Below are 18,602 nucleotides of genomic sequence, written 5' to 3' on the forward strand. Positions count from 1 at the left end.
CACAGAATGCAGTTAACAGGTCCTCATTTCCCTTTTCTGTTACACATGGCTAGATGGTATGAATAAGTTAATAGCACTGGTTAAAATCTGGCAGGAAAAGGTAAGAGAGAATTGAAGCAAACTGTCTCATTAGAACTGTATATATAACATAGGATGATAAATGTAGAGAAGTGTTTTAAGTAAATGTCTTAAAAGATACTTTCAATCTTTAAAACTTAGTAATTTAGGTGCAAGGAATATTAGATACAACTGATAAAGTGATAGAAATGTTAGATTTGATCTACAAACAGCATGAATGTTTTAATGACCTACAATGGACTCCAATACTTCACTTATAGTAATTTAATTATCTAGAAAATCAGAAATAAGAATATAATTTAAGTGGCATACCTGCCTAAACCTTTTAATGTATTGATCTTTGTTTTTTAATTAATTAGACTGCAGCTGGTCTTAGCTGTGACTCGTGGGCTCTAGCATACTTTAGGCTCAGTGGTTGTGGTGCAGGCTTAGCTGCCTTGAGGCATGAGGGACCTTAGTCCCCCAACCAGGGATCAAACCTGTGTCCCCTGCATTGGAAGGTGGATTCTTAACCACTGGACAACCAGAGAAGTCCCTATTGACTTTTGAATACAATTCCAGAGAAAACCTGAATTATTAAAGTGTATCAGAATCCCTATTATCAAAGCAAAACTTCTACCAATGATGTGATAGGTGTTTTTATTTACATATACCAACACACAAAAGATGAAATAGCTTTCCATCCTGCTTGCCACTTGCTTCCTGTTGTGTGTCTCAAGGTCCTTTCAGGAGTTAATGTTCAAACCTTGAGAGGAATCCTGGGAGGAAAGCAGGCCCACTGCAGAGGCTGCTGTACATTCCTCCCTATATAGGAAGGGCACCCGAGGTTGCGCCTCCACAGTGGGGCTGGCTGAGGCGAGAAGTGGAATACTGTGAGGGTTTCTCCATGGAATCTATGAATGCAGTTGTCTAAGTTGAGTCTCAGAGGTATTAAACTGTTTGGGTCTGAAGGCAGAAATCCTCAGGATCGTTTACAGAAAGTTTCTTCTTCTACCAATAGGTGACCCAGAGGCAAAGTCTTCACTGAGATTTTTAGTTTCAAAAGCCTTCTCTTTCCACTCTGGCCTGATGCCATCAACAGCTTTCTTTTTCTGAATTCCTTAAAAAAAAAAAAGTGCACGTCTTTGTTGCTGCATCGAATTCTGAATAGCGCCATTTCTTTTATTATTGTTCTCAACTATTACTTAATCTTATGATATACTTTTATCTTCTCATCTATTTAAGAATTCTCTTAACTAGACTAACTCAAGGGTCCTTAACTTGACCTCTTCCACCATAGAACTTTCTCAAGTGCCTCAATTCTCAGTAACCATCCCTTTTGTTGTTGACAATATAAATTTGACCCTAACTTGCATTGCCCTGTCTATGCAGGTAACTGTATACTATTTCATGTGTAAAAGTGTTCTCTTCCCAAATGGAACAAAAACAAAAACCCTTCAGGATGGAGGCTATGTATTTTGCTTCTTTGTAAAAGTCGTAACAAACCTGATGTCCAACAGACATTTGTAAAATTCTTATCAGATTATCCATGCTAAAAATTGGACACAACTGACTTCTTGAGTCCTGAGGGAAAGTTTTCATACTCTTGCTGCCAAGATTATGTAAAGCCTATAGCCTGCCAAGTATACGTGGAGGATGGAAATGATTTTCTTTAAGCCAGAAAATTAGCCTTGGTTCAGCTCTCATGAGTGCTTTAAAAATCAACCTTCAATACCACAAGAACAGGAGGGTTCCCACCTCATTAGTGCCCTTGGTATTCCCTAATATCCATTCATCCATAAGTTTTCCCCACAAAACATAAACCAAACTTCCAGAGCCCCTAAAACAAACAAAACTTTCTTCCCCTTCCTTGCAAAATAGTTCATTCATTAAAAGCCATAACCAGTGCTTAAAACCTTTCAAAAAAAGGTTCAACTTAACTGAGTTGAAGGAGAGCTGATTTCATGCCCGTCCTGCTGGGGAGCAGTCCCTCTCTCAGAGTTTGCCTGTTAACAGAAACAGGAAAGACTGGTAGATGGCCTGAGTGTTTTCACTGGGTTGGTTTGGCCTCATAGCTCTGACTACAGTCATTCCAGTTGATCCTTTAACAGGACGGTAAGGTACCAAGACAGTCACTAGAGTAGTCCAGAGACTAGTAAGATTTACGTTTACATCTCCCAGGTTTTTTAAAGACTTGTTTGCACAAAGCTGGATTATGGTATTTTACCTCAGTTGTCACCACAGGTATTATGAAGAAGAAACACTGTTCTAAGATTCTTAATTAGTTGCTTCAGTTTTCGTTTTTTTAAATGACTCAGATTGCTATCCTTTTAAGTCTCACTCTATTACTCTTGCTACATACTGAATTCTTCTATTGAAGACTATCACTTACTCCTTACAGCAGAAACCTAGAAACCGGAGTTGCTTTCCACTTCTTTAATTCTCCATAAGGCATCACTATTATAATATCATACATGAATATGTACGTATATATGTGTGTGTGTGCATGTGTGTGTATATATATATGTTTGTTTTAAAAAGTAGAAATGTTCTTCTCAATCATCTTTGTTTGATACAAAGTAGGTGCCAAGTAGGTATTAATAGTTAGAAATTAAATAAAAGGCCACAAAAACTTCCCAAGGAAGATCATTAAAGAGAAAAATCCTGTTTTCCTCTTATTACAGCTGGCCTTTGATGCATGCCAGGTAAGAAAAAAAGGAATACTGCAGGGTGATGGGAAGACTGGACCTTTCCCATTTTTTGGGTTGTAGCTGAACTTCTATCGGCAGTTCTAGTAAAATATATAACTCTTCGTTTGTTCTAGGCAAGTCCTTCTTTCGGGTTTCCTTCAGACACTGCCTTTACTCTCCCATGAGAAAATGAGGATTCAGAGATTTCAAATAGCAAGATTCTGGTTGGGTAGCAGTCTCTTGAAATCATGAGCTGGCTACGTAGAGGGAAAAGTTACGGAAGACTGGCAGGAGAGGGTGAGAGAAAAAGAGAAATGTATCTTCTTCTTTGGGAGCACAGGAAGAAAGCAAGTTTTTCAAAGTCGTTGCCGGTATCTCATGAAAGCCCAGGCTGCTACCACGGTGAGGGCAAACACTGGCACCAGCACCATAGTTATGGGAATACCACTTGGCTCCCCTTCGCCTTGAGGTCCTATGGGCCCATTCTGCACCTGTAACTGGAAGGGAAAGAAAAAGGTTAACTCTAGTGACAATGTGTGTTTACCACAACTGCAGTGTCCAAGCTGACACATTACCTGGGTCAGCAGTCTCTGCATCACTCAAAGCTGTGCACCCTAAGCACTACCAAACACAAGGTGTCCTCTCTCTATCTGGAGCTGATGCATCAATGTCACTGATTCTTGGGAAACAAAGTCAGTCTGATGGAAAGGCATTTAACCTTGCTGTGCTACTGACCTAAAGGGACCGAAGGTTAAGTCAGATAACCTCTTCCTATTTCTGCACTGTCCACTAAACTATATGTATACCATACCAGGGAAATGAAGATATGAAATGAAGCCTACTGATCCTATAGGAAGCCTGGAAATTACTGGGCAAGGGCAGAGGTGTCCATCTTTCTAGAAACGTTTATCGAGAAAGATTTATCAGTAGTCAGCGTGTAATAACAGCAGATCTGAGCAATGGGACAGGCGCAATGCCATTATTTAGAAATACTTTTCAATTCCTGAAAGGTACCTACTCCTTCTGAAGATGGGGTCCTGTCCTTCATCCCCCATTCTGTAATTCTAGGCAAAGATAAAGGTGAAACTTATATGGAATGGAGGTAAAAGATGCAAACGTAAATAAGTTAAAAAATTTCAGATCCTAACAGTTATAATTTTCCATTGCTGAAACATTCCCTTTTGAGGCTGGTAATTTTTCTTCATTTCAGTCAATCTTGTAAAAGGTAGCCTCTCTTAACATCAACTTTTTTTAAAAAACCACTTAAAAAAATTGAAGTACAGTTAATTTATAATGCTGTGTTAGTTTCAGCAAAGTGATTCAGTATATACATATTCTTTTTCAGATTCTTTTCCATCATAGGTTACTACAAGATACCAAATAGAGCTCCCTGTGTTATACAGAAGGTTATTATTTACTTTATATATAATAGTATATATATGTTAATCTGAAACTCCTAATTTATCTCTTCCCCTGCCTCCACTATCCCTTTTGGTAACCCTAAATTTTTTTCTATGTTTGTGAGTCTATTTCTGTTTCATAAATAAGTTCATTTGCCTCATTTTTTTTTAGACTTCACATGTAAGTGATATGATACAGGATTTGTTTTTCTCTGATTTATTTCACTTAATATGATAATCTCTAGGTCTATTCATGTTGCTGCAAATGGCAATATTTTATTCTTTATGGCTGAGTAATATTCCATTATCACATACAAACGTACACCATATCTTCTTTATCTAGTCATCTGTCACTGGACACTTAGGTTGCTTCTATGTCTTGGCTATCGTAAACAGCACTGCTATGAATGTTGAGGGCATGTATCTTTTCAAATTAGATTAATATTAACTGGTAATAGATAACTTAGTAATTGTGAAGCCGTCTTGTTTTAGTTAGATTTAATCTCATTAGTCCATGAAACTCTGACCTCTCAATCTGAAAGAAAAGACTGAAAAAACTACCTTTTTTATCTTATATCCCCCCTTCTAGCTTTCATTCATTTCCAGATGAGATGTCCTGAGAGAACATGCTCAATAGAAACACATGGCTTTTATAGGCCAATTCCTTGACCAGAACAATCTGTTTTGTTTGGAGTTATTTATGGATGTTTCCTTAAAAAATGAACTCACATGCCTTCAAAATTAACTCTAATCATATTAGAGTGTAAGCCTATATTTGCTTGCCTTTATCTGTTGCATATCAATACTTTCTCCCATACTTTAGAAACATAGAAGGGCCGAGGCAGAAGCAGCTGAATACTAACGTCTCCTATTGACCTGGTTTCCTAATCCATCACACCCAGATTCTGCTTGCAACCCTGGCTGTTTTCTCAGATCCTTCATGCCTTGTGCCATTTACACTTCTTTCACTATCTCCTGTTGAATTCTTCAGTCTCTGAAGCCTCACTCGGGAGTTGGGTGAGGCAAAGACAGCATCAATTTAAGAGTGAGCAACTTTAAAGACACAGTGAACCTGTGTTATAAGTGCATTCCAAAGTCCTTCATGCTACAGGAGGATTATGTCCACTCAGGCTTTTCTTCTTATCATGTAAATGATAAAACACTAGGAACTAAGGAGAGGACTTAGGGATAGGTAGCTGTCTTGATCAAATTCTGAATCTCATTTCTTTTCTCCTAGAGCTCCCCTTTAAGCATGAGGGCTTAGGTCAAGAGGATCCCCAAGATGATAAGACAAGTGTTTAAGATGATGATAGGGAAAAGCACACAGTGGATATCAAAAAACCCACCACCTCTGTCACTTAAGAGTTTCATAAATAAAAATGTTCAAGGGAAGACATATGTTTCCTCTACTAAGAAATAAAATTGGCCCAGTTATATTCTTCCCGATTTATTTTAATTTGGTTGTCAAGCTTTATCTTTAGGCCATATTATCTTGAAGCTACTGGGTTGCAAATGTAGTTAAGAATTTCCTTTAATGATTAGGAGAAGTCTCAGAACACCCTTGCCTATGCACAGATAATCTCTTCAAAAGAATGAGAGGGGAAGGAAAAAAGCCAAACACACTACTGAAGATTACACCACATAATTAATTCACAACAATGTCACAAAAACTCGGTGACGGCAAACGACACCTACCCTGTGCTGCACTCTCAGGGACACAGCATAGCCCGCGTTACGGAAGAGGTCCACAGCATCCTGGTGCAGCAGGTTCTTTAGGTCTTGGCCGTTGACCTGTCAAAAACAGCAAGGAAAAGTAGTGAAAGATACAGAATGTGAACTCTCATAAGTCAAAAGATTTACTTACATGTGACCACATATTTAAAAACAGAGACAATTCCAAGGGCTAGGAGAAGGGGTAAAGTTAACTTAGAACTCAGAATAACTTTTTCATCTTCAAAGCTACAGGTCTTCCAGGTTACCACTCTATACCCTTTATATTTTTAATCCCTGGCATGGCCGGGCCAGCTTCAGCTCTAGAAATGTAACTCTAGGAAGCTCTCCCACAATTTAGTTTGATGTGGTATAAATCGACTAGCCTCTTCTATTGTTTTTGTTCTATTCTGAACAATTTCCACTGACTCCTTGGATATTCCTATCCTCCTCAAATTTACTAAAAAAAACATATTTCTGTGATGATACAAACTACTAAAAATGTTTTGGTGAAGCTGAGTCCTACCACCTAAAGGTAAGAGAGGCGAAGGGCTCTGCTATCAACACTTCTCAGTGTCAGGAGTGACACTGGCCACAAGTGATACCTAGTCTATGCTGTACTCAAGGGATACAGTGTAGCCCACTTTATGTAAAATCTCCATAGCTTTCATACCTGGCAATGGTAGCAAGAACATCTAATATATTTGGTAGGTTCTGTTCTACATGCTTTCATACATTACTCATTGAGTAATCACAATCCTATGAGGTAGACATTATTTTTATCTTGTTTTCAGCAATTAAAAAATAAAAATAAAAAAAAACCTGAAGCTTAGCAAGGTTAGGTAATTTACCCAAAGTCATAGTAACTGTAGAAGCGAGGGCTAAGTGTTTTATATCCGGGAAGGAATACTAAGGTGCTCTTGCCTCTTACTGCTCCTTCTGCACTCCTCCTCCTCCACCCTGACTCACCAGCTATTCTTTCCTTTGCTGAAGCTCAAGTCATTTACTTATTCAACCTTCTCATCTTCCTTGTCACGGTTTCCCTTCTCCAAGAGGTTCAGAACTATCCCTCCAGTCTTTTCCCTGTCAATATTCTTGCTGAATAACTCCATCATCACCCTGGCCTTATTAACTGTCCCAACTGCAGGGTTCCAGCTCTATTCCGTTCTAGTCACCAACGGCATAAGCCTTCCACTTCAACATTAGGCATGCTTCAGCTCCAATATCTCAAACTTAAAAAAAAAAAAAAAAAAAGATAAAAAATCGACTTTCTCCATATTTCCTATACCTCTGAAAATCTCCTCTTCATTCTCATCAATGCCTTTTACACATCTAGGAGTTTGTACTATTTCAAAAAGGCATTTGAAAAATGACTGGAATCCCTTATCACCAGGATCTTCTACCATCTTTCCAGTCCTGGGCAACACACTGCATTTCTTTTCCTTGTCATCAGTGAGCTCAATATTCCGAGAGAAAGATACAGTCACGTTTTCCACCACAGACGCATGTGAGCTGGCTTCTGCTGTACCTTTACTATTCTTCTCATCTCAACTACAATCCTTCTCAACTCCCTAATACATACGCAGTGGGTAGCTGTTCCCAAGACCTTTCCTACCATCAAACTCCAATTCCATCTCTTTTCTCAGCAGATCCGTGTCTTATCTTTTTTGAGAATACTAAGAACTTATGACAAACATTCTCTCCATTTTCTTTCCTTTCCCCTTAAGGTTTCTTAATATCCTCCTAGTGCTGCTTTCTCCTTTTTTTTGGCTGTGCTGGGTCTCATTGCTGCGTGGGGTGCTCTCTAGCTGCAGCATGAGGGCTTCTCTCATTGTGGAGCACAGGCTCTAGGGTGTGAGGGCTTCAGAGGTTGTGGTGCCTGGGCTTCCCCAGTGGCTCAGCAGTAAAGAATCCACCTGCAGTACAGGAGACGCACGAGATGCAGATTCAATCCCTGGGTCAGGAAGATCCCCCAGAGGAGGAAATGGCAACCCACTCCAGTATTTTTGCCTGAAAAAGCCCATGCACAGAAGAGGCTGGCTGGCTACAATGCCTGGGGTTGCAGAGAGTCAGACGCCACTGAAGCTACTGAGCAGCAGGAGCATGGGCTCAGTAGTTTTGGCTCCCGGGCTCCAAAGCACAGGGTCAATAGTTGTGACGCATGGGCTTAGTTGTTCCAACACACGCGGGATCTTCCTGGACCAGGGCTTGAACCAGTATCTCCTACACTGGCAGGCAGATTAAATACCACTGAGACACAAAGGAGGCCCTGTTCTCGGTTTGTTTTTGTAGGTCTTTCTTCTTCATTCCTCTCTTGTTCTCTCCTCCTGTGGTTTGATGACCATCTTTAGTGTTGTGTTTGGATTGCTTTTTCTTTTTTTCTCTTGTGTGAGACTGTGTGTGTCTATATCTACTGTAGTTTTAGAGTCTGCTGTTCCCATGAACAGTTTGATACAGAACTGTATCAAAACTATATATGTAAAGGGTTGTTTTAAGTTTCTGGTATCTTCCCTGCTTCAGGAAGTTCACTTGTTGCTGGGAAGGCAAGTGTAACCTTGGTCCTCACATGCGCTTCCTTTTGACAACAGGGAAGAAAGACATTGGGTAACATCAGACAAAAGAAGAGCACAGGCCAATGATACCTTTCAACCCTCTTAGTTTTCTAAAGGTATTCTAAGAGGTCAGTTACTCTAATTGCTTAAAAAAAATTTTTTTTTTTAAGCCTTTTAGAAATGCAAAGGGAATTTCATTTTTAAAGAATCATTTCTCATCCTTTGCCTAAGTATGTGGGAGGTAAAACAGCTCCATAAAACTGATTCTTTCTCTCTTGAAAAGTATACATCTCTCTACTCTAAAGCTGAATTTGCTTTCTAATATTTACCTCCTCTAAGTGTGTTACAGATTCCAGCTCATACAGACTAACTTCCAAGTGCTGCAGATTTTCATCCCAAATATATGTGGAATCCACTCTATTGCAATCCTATTAGGTTGGTGCAAAAGTAATTGTGGTTCTACACTGTGGAAATTTGCCATTTGATATTGGGATACATTCTTAAAGAAATATGGTTATGCTCTACATCATTTAAAGTGAATTTCCTGCTTTATGTTCTTTTAATAGTGACTTATTACTTACTGTTTATTTTATATTTATTTTAGACTATAGAAATGATTGATGTTAGACAAACAGAAAATTCAAAAAATTTTTTTATTTGAGTTCAAAATGGGTCATAAAGCCGTGGATACAACTTGCAACATCAGCAACACATTTGGCCCAGGAACTGCTGATGAACGTACAGTGCAGTGGTGGTTCAAGAAGTTTTGCACAGGAGACGAGAACCTTGAAGATGGAAGTGCAGTGGCTGGCTGTTGAAAGTTGATAACAACCAACTGAAAGCAATCATAGAAGCTGATCCTCTTACAACGACACAAGAAGTTGTCCTAGAACTCAACATCGACCATTCAAGGTCATTCAGCATTTGAAGTATTTTGGAAAGATGAAAAAGCTTGATAAGTGGGTGCCTCATGAGCTGACCAAAAAACAAACAAAAAAATGTCATTTTTGAAGTGTTGTCTTCTCTTATTGTACGCAACAAAACAAACCATTTCTTGGACTGTGAAATGTGACAAAAAGTGGATTTTATATGACAACTGGTTCAGTGGTTGAACTGAGAAGAAGCGCCAAAGTACTTCCCAAAGCCAAACTTGCACGAAAAAAAGGTCACAGTCACTGTTTGGTGGTCTGAGGCCCGTCTGATCCTGGTGCAACCGTTACATTTGAGAAGTATGTTCAGCAAATTGAGAGATGCACTGAAAACTGCAATGCCTGACTCTGGCATCGGTCAACAGAATAGGCCCAATTCTTCTCCAAGACAATGTCCAACTGCCCATCACATAACCAATGCTGTAAAAGTTGAATGAACTGGACTACGAAGTTTTGCCTCACGGGCCATATTCACCTAACCTCTCGCCAGCTGACTACCCTTCAAGTATCTCAACAATTTTTTGCAGGCAAAACGCTTCCACAACCAGCCGAGGCAGAAAATGCTTTCCAAGAGTTCATCGAATCCCAAAGTATAGATCTTTACCCTACAGGAATAAAAAAACGTATTTCTCATTGGCAAAAATGTGTTGATTGTAACAGTTTCTATTTTGATTAATAAAGGTGTGTTTGATCCTAGTTATAATGATTGAAAATTCATGGTTTGAAACGGCAGTTACTTTTGTACCAACCTAATAATATAAACCAAAGGTTCACAAAGAATGGTCTCAGGACCAGCAGCATTAACTTGGAGATTTGTTAAAAGTGCAATTTATTAGGCCCTATTCTAGTAATCCGGTGATTCTGAAGTTTGAGTTAGCTTTAACCTAAATTGCTTGAAGCTTTCTCCACACCCAGTCTACTTACCCTACTTAATCCATAGTCTATGCATCTAGACTCCATCAATGATTTTCCATTTACTGGAGTAGTGATTTTCCAAAGACAGGTTTGTTGACCCATTACAAAAGATAGTGAAGTCAATCCAGTGGGTCAAGATTAGAATTTAATTTTAAATATGAGAAATAATTTTAAATAAGTGAAATTAGAAAACACAACATATCAAAATGCATCATATACAGAAGAGATAGGTATTATTTTGTTTAACTTCGGTTATGTGTGTGTGTGTGCATTTCCCATTACAGGTCATAATTTGAAATGTTTGAAAAACACTTGCCTATAGCTGTGCTTCTCAAAATTTATCCACAGGCTGTTTCCTGAGACTCTGCATTTGTAATAAACTCCCAGGTGATGGGCAGATGTTCCTTGGACCTCAATTTTACTACCAAGAGCTATTCAACTGAGAAATCTTAGAATACTGCTAAACTTGTTACTTCAGTTTCCTTAACTCATGGTACTGTAAGTTGTATTAAACTTGAGATATGATAGATCTGCAACATGCTAGAAAATTTTGTTAACTGAATGATCAGTGTTAAGAGTGTGATATTCTAGTTAACAGATGGGGAGTCATACGATTTTTTGCTTTGACTATGGCTATTATCAGTATTTAAAAATGAGTTTCCCATTTCCTGCCTTAGAAAAGGAGTAAACTGAGTTAAAATAAGACTTCTTGGATGATTAATAATTTTGGATGGCATTAAGATAATCTAACATTTAGGATAATGTAAGAGTTACTGGAGTGCTAACTATAGGATAATATAAATACAGATGTGTAAGATACAGAGAAAGAATGGGTTCAATTTAGTAAGCATTGATATCAGATTATACTCTGGATAATTTAATTCTTCCCCCAAATCTTAAAATGAATTACAATTTGGGGGGAGGGATCCTCTTTTTTCATTAAAGAAAAAAAAAGATTATCTAGTTCCAATTAATAAAGTCAAACCAAAAAAGTCAGTTATGTTATAATTCATTCCTAATATTCTGCATTTGCTATAAGCTCCTAGGTGACAGAGCTTCATTCACAGAGCAGCTAGCTTACTAGATGCTTCCTCTGTGCCAGCTACAGGCGTACATGGTGCTAAAAGAGATGAGAAAACAAGGACTTTTCCTTAGAGGTACTCTGTCTAAAGGATCCTGCATATTTCAATGTCTCTGTAACTGACTGGATGAGAGTTTCTAGTTTCCAACTGATCTCCTAAGTGAAAAGTGAAAGTGATACTTGCTCAGTCATGTCCGACTCTTTGTGACCACATGGCAGTAGCCTGCCAGGCTCCTCTGTCCATGGAATTCTCCAGGCAAGAATACTGGAGTGGGTAGCCATTCCCTTCTCCAGGGGATCTTCCTGACTCAGGGATCACACTCGTCTCCTGCACTGCAGGCAGATTCTTTACCATCTGAGCCACCAGGGAAGCTTTAAACTAATGGTCAATAATTAGTCACATGAAATCTAGGTCATTTAACGATACTTCTATTAGTTACCAAAAATGAATATATACTAAAGAAAGGACATATTCTTAGTCTGATTACCTAGCACCAGATATAGTCGGAGCAAATTTTACAACATGGAAAAATAACCATGTGAGGAAAATATGGAAGCCCTTAAAGAACAAATGGGAATACAGGCCAATAAATAATTTAGCATCATTTTATAGAGACTCCAAAGTTAATTATAAATGAGCACATAAGTACATCAAAGAGATAAAGCAAGCTCAAGAACAGGTGGAACCATTTAATGGTTAACGCCTAACAAGTACACTTAAGGATACAGAGGGAACAGGATGGTGAGGCAGTGTTTCATAAGAAACGGGATCTAGAATTTAAATTCTGCAGCACACTCTTAGAAGGGGAACTGGAGACAAAGAATGTAGCCCTAGGTAAACAGAGAGCAGGCTGGCCTTTTCCTCTTGTATAAGCTCCGTCTTTTCTTCGGTCTTCTCTATTTCTCTCAGTATCTGTCTTATGATGAAGGCAAACAATAAGAGGGGCCCTGTGGTGAGGGTGACTGCATTCCCTGAGGTGTGGTGAAGGAGGGAAGAGGGCTGTTGCTGTGGTTAGTCGCTGACTCTTTTGCGACCCCATGGACTGTAGCCCACCAGGCTCCCCTGTCCATGGGATTTCCCAGGCAAGAATACTGGAGTGGGTTGCCATTTTTTCTCCAGGGGATCTTCTCGACGCAGGGACTGAACCCACATCTCCTGCGCTGGCAGGCAGCTTCTTTACCACTGAGCCACCAGGGAAGCCCAACAATAGTGAGATACCCTGGGTGCTCAGTTGCTAAGTCATGTCCCAACTCTTTGTGACCCCATGCACTACAGCTCACCAGGCTCCTCTATCCATGGAATTTCCCAGGTAAGAATACTGTCTTATATTTTTGCCTTCTGTTTGCCTGGCATTTTCTCTTCCCTTCTTTTACATACCTCTTCCTTATCTGGCCAGAACATAAACTTGAATCATTCTTTGGAATATGTCTTATATGTAGTTGCAATGTTTTATATCTTGCAAAAGATCTTTATAATCAATTTTTTGTATTTTGATAAAGTCAAGTTCTCTGCTATAAATTTTAAAGACAATTGAGCTGAGGTTTTTAGACATCTACTTTTCTCTTCGTTGATATTTATCTCCTACCATATCTTTTAAAAACACTTGAGTGGCCTTCCAGTAATTTCTTTTCTCTCTGAGGTGATGGTTCACGTACAAAAGGCTCCTTTATCTTGGCTCAGGTCTAATAAATTCTCTCACATTGAGGTGTATGTCCTTTAGTTCTATCATTTTACCCTTAATAGAAAAGACTAATTTCAGTTTTTATGTAAAACCATACATAAACTCTACTAATTCAGCATGCAACTTTCTCTTTAGGATAAAGAACCCCAGCTCCTCATTTATCTTTTAGGAGACAATATAGTATATGGGTTAAAAGTAGAGGTTCCCAATTTGCAGACCAAGTCCTCTGCCATCTACTAGTTATATGACCTTGGGCAAGCTGTTTGACCTCACTAAGCTTCCTTAGCTGCAAAATGCGCATAACAATTATACCCACCTTGTAGGGTTGCTATAATACTAAGTAAGTTTAAAGTTCTCAGTATACTGCTTGGCATAGAATGCTCAAAACCTTTAAATTATTCTCATTTCTCAGTGATTTATCTTTAACCAAAGCCTTTTGAATAATGACTCTCTTCTTAACCCAACTTTTTTCAGGTCCCTCTTCACCATGAAGCCTCGTTCCCAGTATTTTGAAGAGAATGCCGTTACGTGTCAAAATACTACACTGCATAGTCTCCAACTACATGCTACACTTTAACCTTAACAACCCATTCTCAAGTTTTCCTTAACACATCACTCAAGTTGACTTCATGTTTTCAGAATGTCTTTTTCCTAGGAGCAATAAGAAATGACCTGCTTCTAAACTTAGGTAGATTATTATTGTCTTTATCTCACAGATTAATAAACAGGGCCTAGGAGACAGTAAAGAGGCAAAACAATCAGTGAGAAGGATTAAAATGGGGTATTACCATCCATGATGCTATTATTTTATATTCTAGATCAGCCAACCTTTCCAGGTGTTCTTAAATTTCTTAACTTGTTAATTTGTTAAATATATATTAAACACTGTGCTAGAATATAAATGGTTAAAAAAAGATGTAGTCTGAGCCCTTGAGGAACTTCCAGAAAATAATAAAATCAATGATAACCATGTAGTCAATGCCCTCTTAGAGACATTAGCAGGGTGAAGTGGGAGCACGGTGGACAGATAACCAAATCAGACTGCATTCCAAATTTCCTCTAAATAATGAGTTTAAAAAGGTCTTTGAGTCTAAAAGGACACAATTTCTACCTTCCTCTTTTGTCTCCAATTTTGAAGTAAAGGAAGACTCACTTTAGTGTTTAATCAACAAAAGGAAGTAATAAAGTATAATAAAAGAACAACAAAAAATGTGAATTTTAAGTCCCTTTCCCACACACCAATCCCTCACGTTCTGGATTTAATTTGCCTTCTCCATTGCATGACGTACTATCCTCCATGCTCTATGGCAGAGTTGGAAAAGATAACTGATCAAGGTCCCTCTTACCAAACTCTGCAATCTGGATACAGTAAGTCCCCTACATACGAACGTTTAAAGATGCAAGTATGTGTTCGAATGTCCAGTCATGAAAGGCCTGATGAAACTGCAGCTTGCCCTCCATCTCCTTTAGCTGAGCACCCTTCAGCTCTATCATCTCCCACCTCTTCTCGCTCCTCCAATAACTCTGCTTGCCTGTTCACTCACTGTCAGCCCCTATCTGCCAGCTGTTGTACTCCTCTACTTTTCAAGGTACTGGACTGTAAGATTTAAAATGTTTCATTTTCTGTTTTCAAAGCATTATTTGTGTGAAAAGTATTATAAACCTAATACAGTACAGTACTATGTAGCCATTGTGTTAGCTGGGTACCGAGACTCACTTTGTTGGACTTACGAACAAATCAGCCTTATGAACTTGCTCTCAGACTGGAACACATTCGTCTGTGAGGGAATTACTGTATTTCCAGATCCAGAAAGGCAGGCAGGAATCTTCCCAAGGAAGGGGTTGGGGTTAGGCACTAGTGACTAAGGAGCCAAGGACAGTGAAGGAGGCGGAAGCCAGTTCTCACCGAGAGGATCTTATCACCCTCCTGGAGCCGCCCATCCAGGGCTGCAGCCCCGTTCTCTTTGATGCGGCTGACGAAGATGCCACTGTCGTCGGAGACATACTGCTGATCTGTCCCACCGACGATGTTGAAGCCCAGCCCTAAGAAAATCATGGAGGAGTTGTAAAGGAGATAGGGGTGAAGAAGGCGGAAAGAGGTTAAAGAAGATAAGGAGAAAGAGAAAGGAAAGCCTTGTGGCAAGGGTAGGGGTTAGGGAGTGGTGGTGGGGGGTAAGCGGGGTGGGGAAGTCCAGACTACACCAGATGTAGCTGGTGGCTAGTAATGGGCAAGGTCAGTGATTAGTATCACTAACAGAGGTCAAGAGCACCCAGAGTTACTCAATCAGACCAGCCAGGGCTAAAAATACAAACACAGTGATCAACATGGTTAGTTGAATACAAAAAGAAAAAAAGTTTTTTTTTTCAAAGTCATTAGCACTGTGATAGCTCAGAGTAAGTGGTTAATAAATATCACCTGTCATTATAATGACAGGAAAGGCTCTGAGAAGCCCTGCAGGAAAGCACCCTGCTCAACTTTAGCTTAGCCTCTCCCCAGCCTAGCTGCCTGCAGAGCCACCGTGGAGCTCACAAGATGCATCGTTGCACAGAATGTATTTGTCTTCATCAGTTTACACTGCTTCCTGAAAGCCATGACAGCCTCAGCCCCCCGACCCCCACCCCTGAGGGCAGAATCAGGGCAGGAACCTAGGCCTCTTGGCTCTCAGCTCTTTCTTGCCTTTATGACATCTCTCTACCCCCAAAGCACTTCTCCCAACCAATAAACAAAAGAATTAGGAGCCATTCTCCCAGGCTCCCAAGACTAAGTATTTCACATTTGGATTCTTCAGCACTTAGTGGTCAGCTTTGCAGACCATAGGCAATTAAGGCAATTCTAAGATGTGCTGCTCCTATTTGATTTAGATTCTGTTGGTAGCATTTGGAGGATCCAAAATATTGACTTTTCTGCTTAGAAGAAGCAATGCTTTTAACTAGTTGGCAAATGAACTGTTCCTTATTGAGAGGGAGATTCTTAAACAAACCGTCCCCTGTATATTTCTCCCAGCCTTCAGAAGAGTTTGTGTATGGTGGTGCTTTGGAAAAAATGGCCTTGGGAGTTCATTTATTTTTTTCTATTTTGAATTGAGGTGGTGGCAGACAAAGGTAACTGTAACAGTTCATGACAGGACTAAACCAACAAATTCATTCTTCTTTCCTTTTATGCCTCAAGTGCAAACAACTACATCCTTGGGTATAGTGACTATCACTGTGTGTTAGTCTTTATTCACTGTGTGTGTATGTGTGTTAAGTTGCTTCAGTCGTGTCTGACTCTTCACAACCCTATGGAATGTAGCCCACCAGGCTCCTCTGTCCATGGGATTCTCCAGGCAAGAACACTGGAGTGGGTTGCCATGCCCTCCTCCAGAGGATCATCCCAGAACCTGTGTCTTATTTACTATAGATAACTAACAACCTATTAATTAGCAACTACCCATTTCCTGCTCTTCCTAGCCCCTGGCAACCACCATTCTATTCTTCACGTCAGTGAGTGATTATTTTAAACAGGTATAAAGTTTCAGTTTTGCAAGATGGAAGTTCTGGAAATATGATGTACAACACTGTGCCTACAGATAACAACAGCCTTATTAGATATTGAAGAAACTATGGATAGTAGACCTCATTTAAGTGTTCTTACCACAATAAAATAAAATTGAATTTAAAAAAAGAAAAAGAAAATGACTACCAAGGTACTATTTCCAAGGATCAAACAATAAGCTGTGGGAAGGGCTTCATTTACAAAACTACGGTTACATGGTTTCTATCTATGCAATAGAGAAAAGCCACTTTTTATCTATGCAATAAAAAGAAAAGAAAGAAAGGAGGGCCTTCTTTACATCCGGTGCTGTAGAATTCAAAGACACAGTGCAAAGAGAAAAGAGATAGGAAACACATATATCAGGAAACACATAAAACAGATATGAAAAACATTTATCTGGCAGCACAACTGGAAAAATACAGCCATAATCACTAGCCTACTACTGGTTTCAACAGAACACAGATACTTAGAGGGATGAGATGAAAGCCTAAGTGAACCTCATTGTATTAACATACGCACTAGTGAATCAATCTATGATTAACATACGCACTAGCGAATCAATCTATGATTTAAGGAAACACATGGCCAAAGAAAGAAGCAACAGGAAATGTCTAATTGAAATAGCCTACCTGCTGTACAGAGTGTCTGCAGCTAGAGAATGAAAAGGATACATAATACAAAGAACTTCCACTGGAAGATGACTACTTCAACTTCTTTAAAGGGTAGATTATAAAACTGTTAAGTTATTAAATGGTTTCTCTCAGAAAAATCCTAATTTTTATCATAGTGGGTAGACGGTACTGGAAAGGGGATGGGAGGCAGTTCAGATCAGATGGAAAGGTAGGTGGAGCTTGATTATAAAAGGCTTTGAAATACCTTTAAGACCGTGACAGGTTTCAGCAAGGTGCGCTGAGGCCAATCAGCCTGTCTCAGTACTGGGAGAAACCATTTGGAGAGAATTTTTCAATGAAATCCAATATCCTCACCAAACAATAGAGCTGCCTCTGGGAATCTTGGAATAGGAAGTATATGTTATGTTGCTGAATGCAACATAGTACTTAGAAAGAAAAAGAACTCTGCTACTGGGTATTTAAAACTACAGAATAGTGATTAAAAAAGAAGAGTGGAAAAAAAATCTTCCCCAAATTTTCTATATACAAATAAGTACAGTCTACTCCTTCCCCGACCACAATATATAATCATAGTTATAATGCCACGCTTATCGCTACATCAATTGTAAATGAACCACACCACTTAATATGAGAACTTCTAGACTAATAAGAAGTCTCCTTCTTCAGCTACAACACTTACAAACTGAACTTACCTTTAACTTGAAGCGTCACTGCAATAAACAGGAGTCTCTGAAGCACTGAGGAGTAATATTACCAATTCAAGCCTGGGCCCTACATAATCCTCAGTCAACTTATTCATTATTGATCATTTACTATATGTTTGGCATTGCATTGGAGAAGGCGATAGGACCCCACTCCAGTACTCTTGCCTGGAAAATCCCATGGACAGAAGAGCCTGGTAGGCTGCAGTCCATGGGGTCACTTTCACTTTTCACTTTCATGCATTGGAGAAGGAAATGACAACCCACTCCAGTGTTCTTGCCTGGAGAATCCCAGGGACGGGGGAGCCTGTTAGGCTGCCATCTATGGGTTTGCACAGAGTCAGACACGTCTGAAGCAGCTTAGTAGCAGCAGCAGCAGCAGGCATTGCATTATATCCCGAGGAAGACATAAAGCTAAACTGGACAGTCTCTGCTTGAACAACAAATAGAAATATATCCGTTTTCCTGTCCCGCTTAGAGTCTGCAAAAGTAAATTAAACTCAAATGACCTGGCCACAAATTCAACTCCATAACTTACCGAATATGTGGACTAAAACAAGTTAGTGTACCTTTGATCCTCAGCTGCTTCTTCTGTAACCTAAGGATTATAAATTCTGTCCTAACTCAAAAAGTAGGGTCCAATAACATAAAGTCTTAAAAAATCCTTTATAAACTATATAGTGGTTGCTACATGGAGTAGCTCCTTTAACAGTAGTTG

At 39.4% G+C, this 18,602-nt stretch overlaps 1 protein-coding gene across 2 annotated transcripts in view; it reads right to left on the reverse strand.

Moving 5' to 3' along the window:
- Positions 1 to 494: 494 nt before the first annotated feature.
- Positions 495 to 18,602, reverse strand: part of SYNJ2BP (synaptojanin 2 binding protein) — a 38,750-nt gene continuing 20,642 nt past the window's right edge. Inside the window, exons 2-5 of one of the 2 annotated variants that reach the window (XR_008199988.1) lie at positions 14,923 to 15,059; positions 5,843 to 5,938; positions 2,450 to 3,244; positions 495 to 1,177 (exon numbers count right to left, since the gene is read on the reverse strand). Coding sequence is in view for 1 of the 2 variants with exons in the window: in XM_052646652.1 (XP_052502612.1) it covers positions 3,104 to 3,244; positions 5,843 to 5,938; positions 14,923 to 15,059 (374 nt within the window). In the remaining variant the exon portion in view is untranslated. Of the gene's footprint in view, positions 3,245 to 5,842; positions 5,939 to 14,922; positions 15,060 to 18,602 lie in introns of both variants that reach the window. The other variant, XM_052646652.1, reaches the window with a different exon arrangement.

Source organism: Budorcas taxicolor, chromosome 10 (assembly GCF_023091745.1).
Source record: "Budorcas taxicolor isolate Tak-1 chromosome 10, Takin1.1, whole genome shotgun sequence".
NCBI classification, from domain to species: domain Eukaryota; kingdom Metazoa; phylum Chordata; class Mammalia; order Artiodactyla; family Bovidae; genus Budorcas; species Budorcas taxicolor.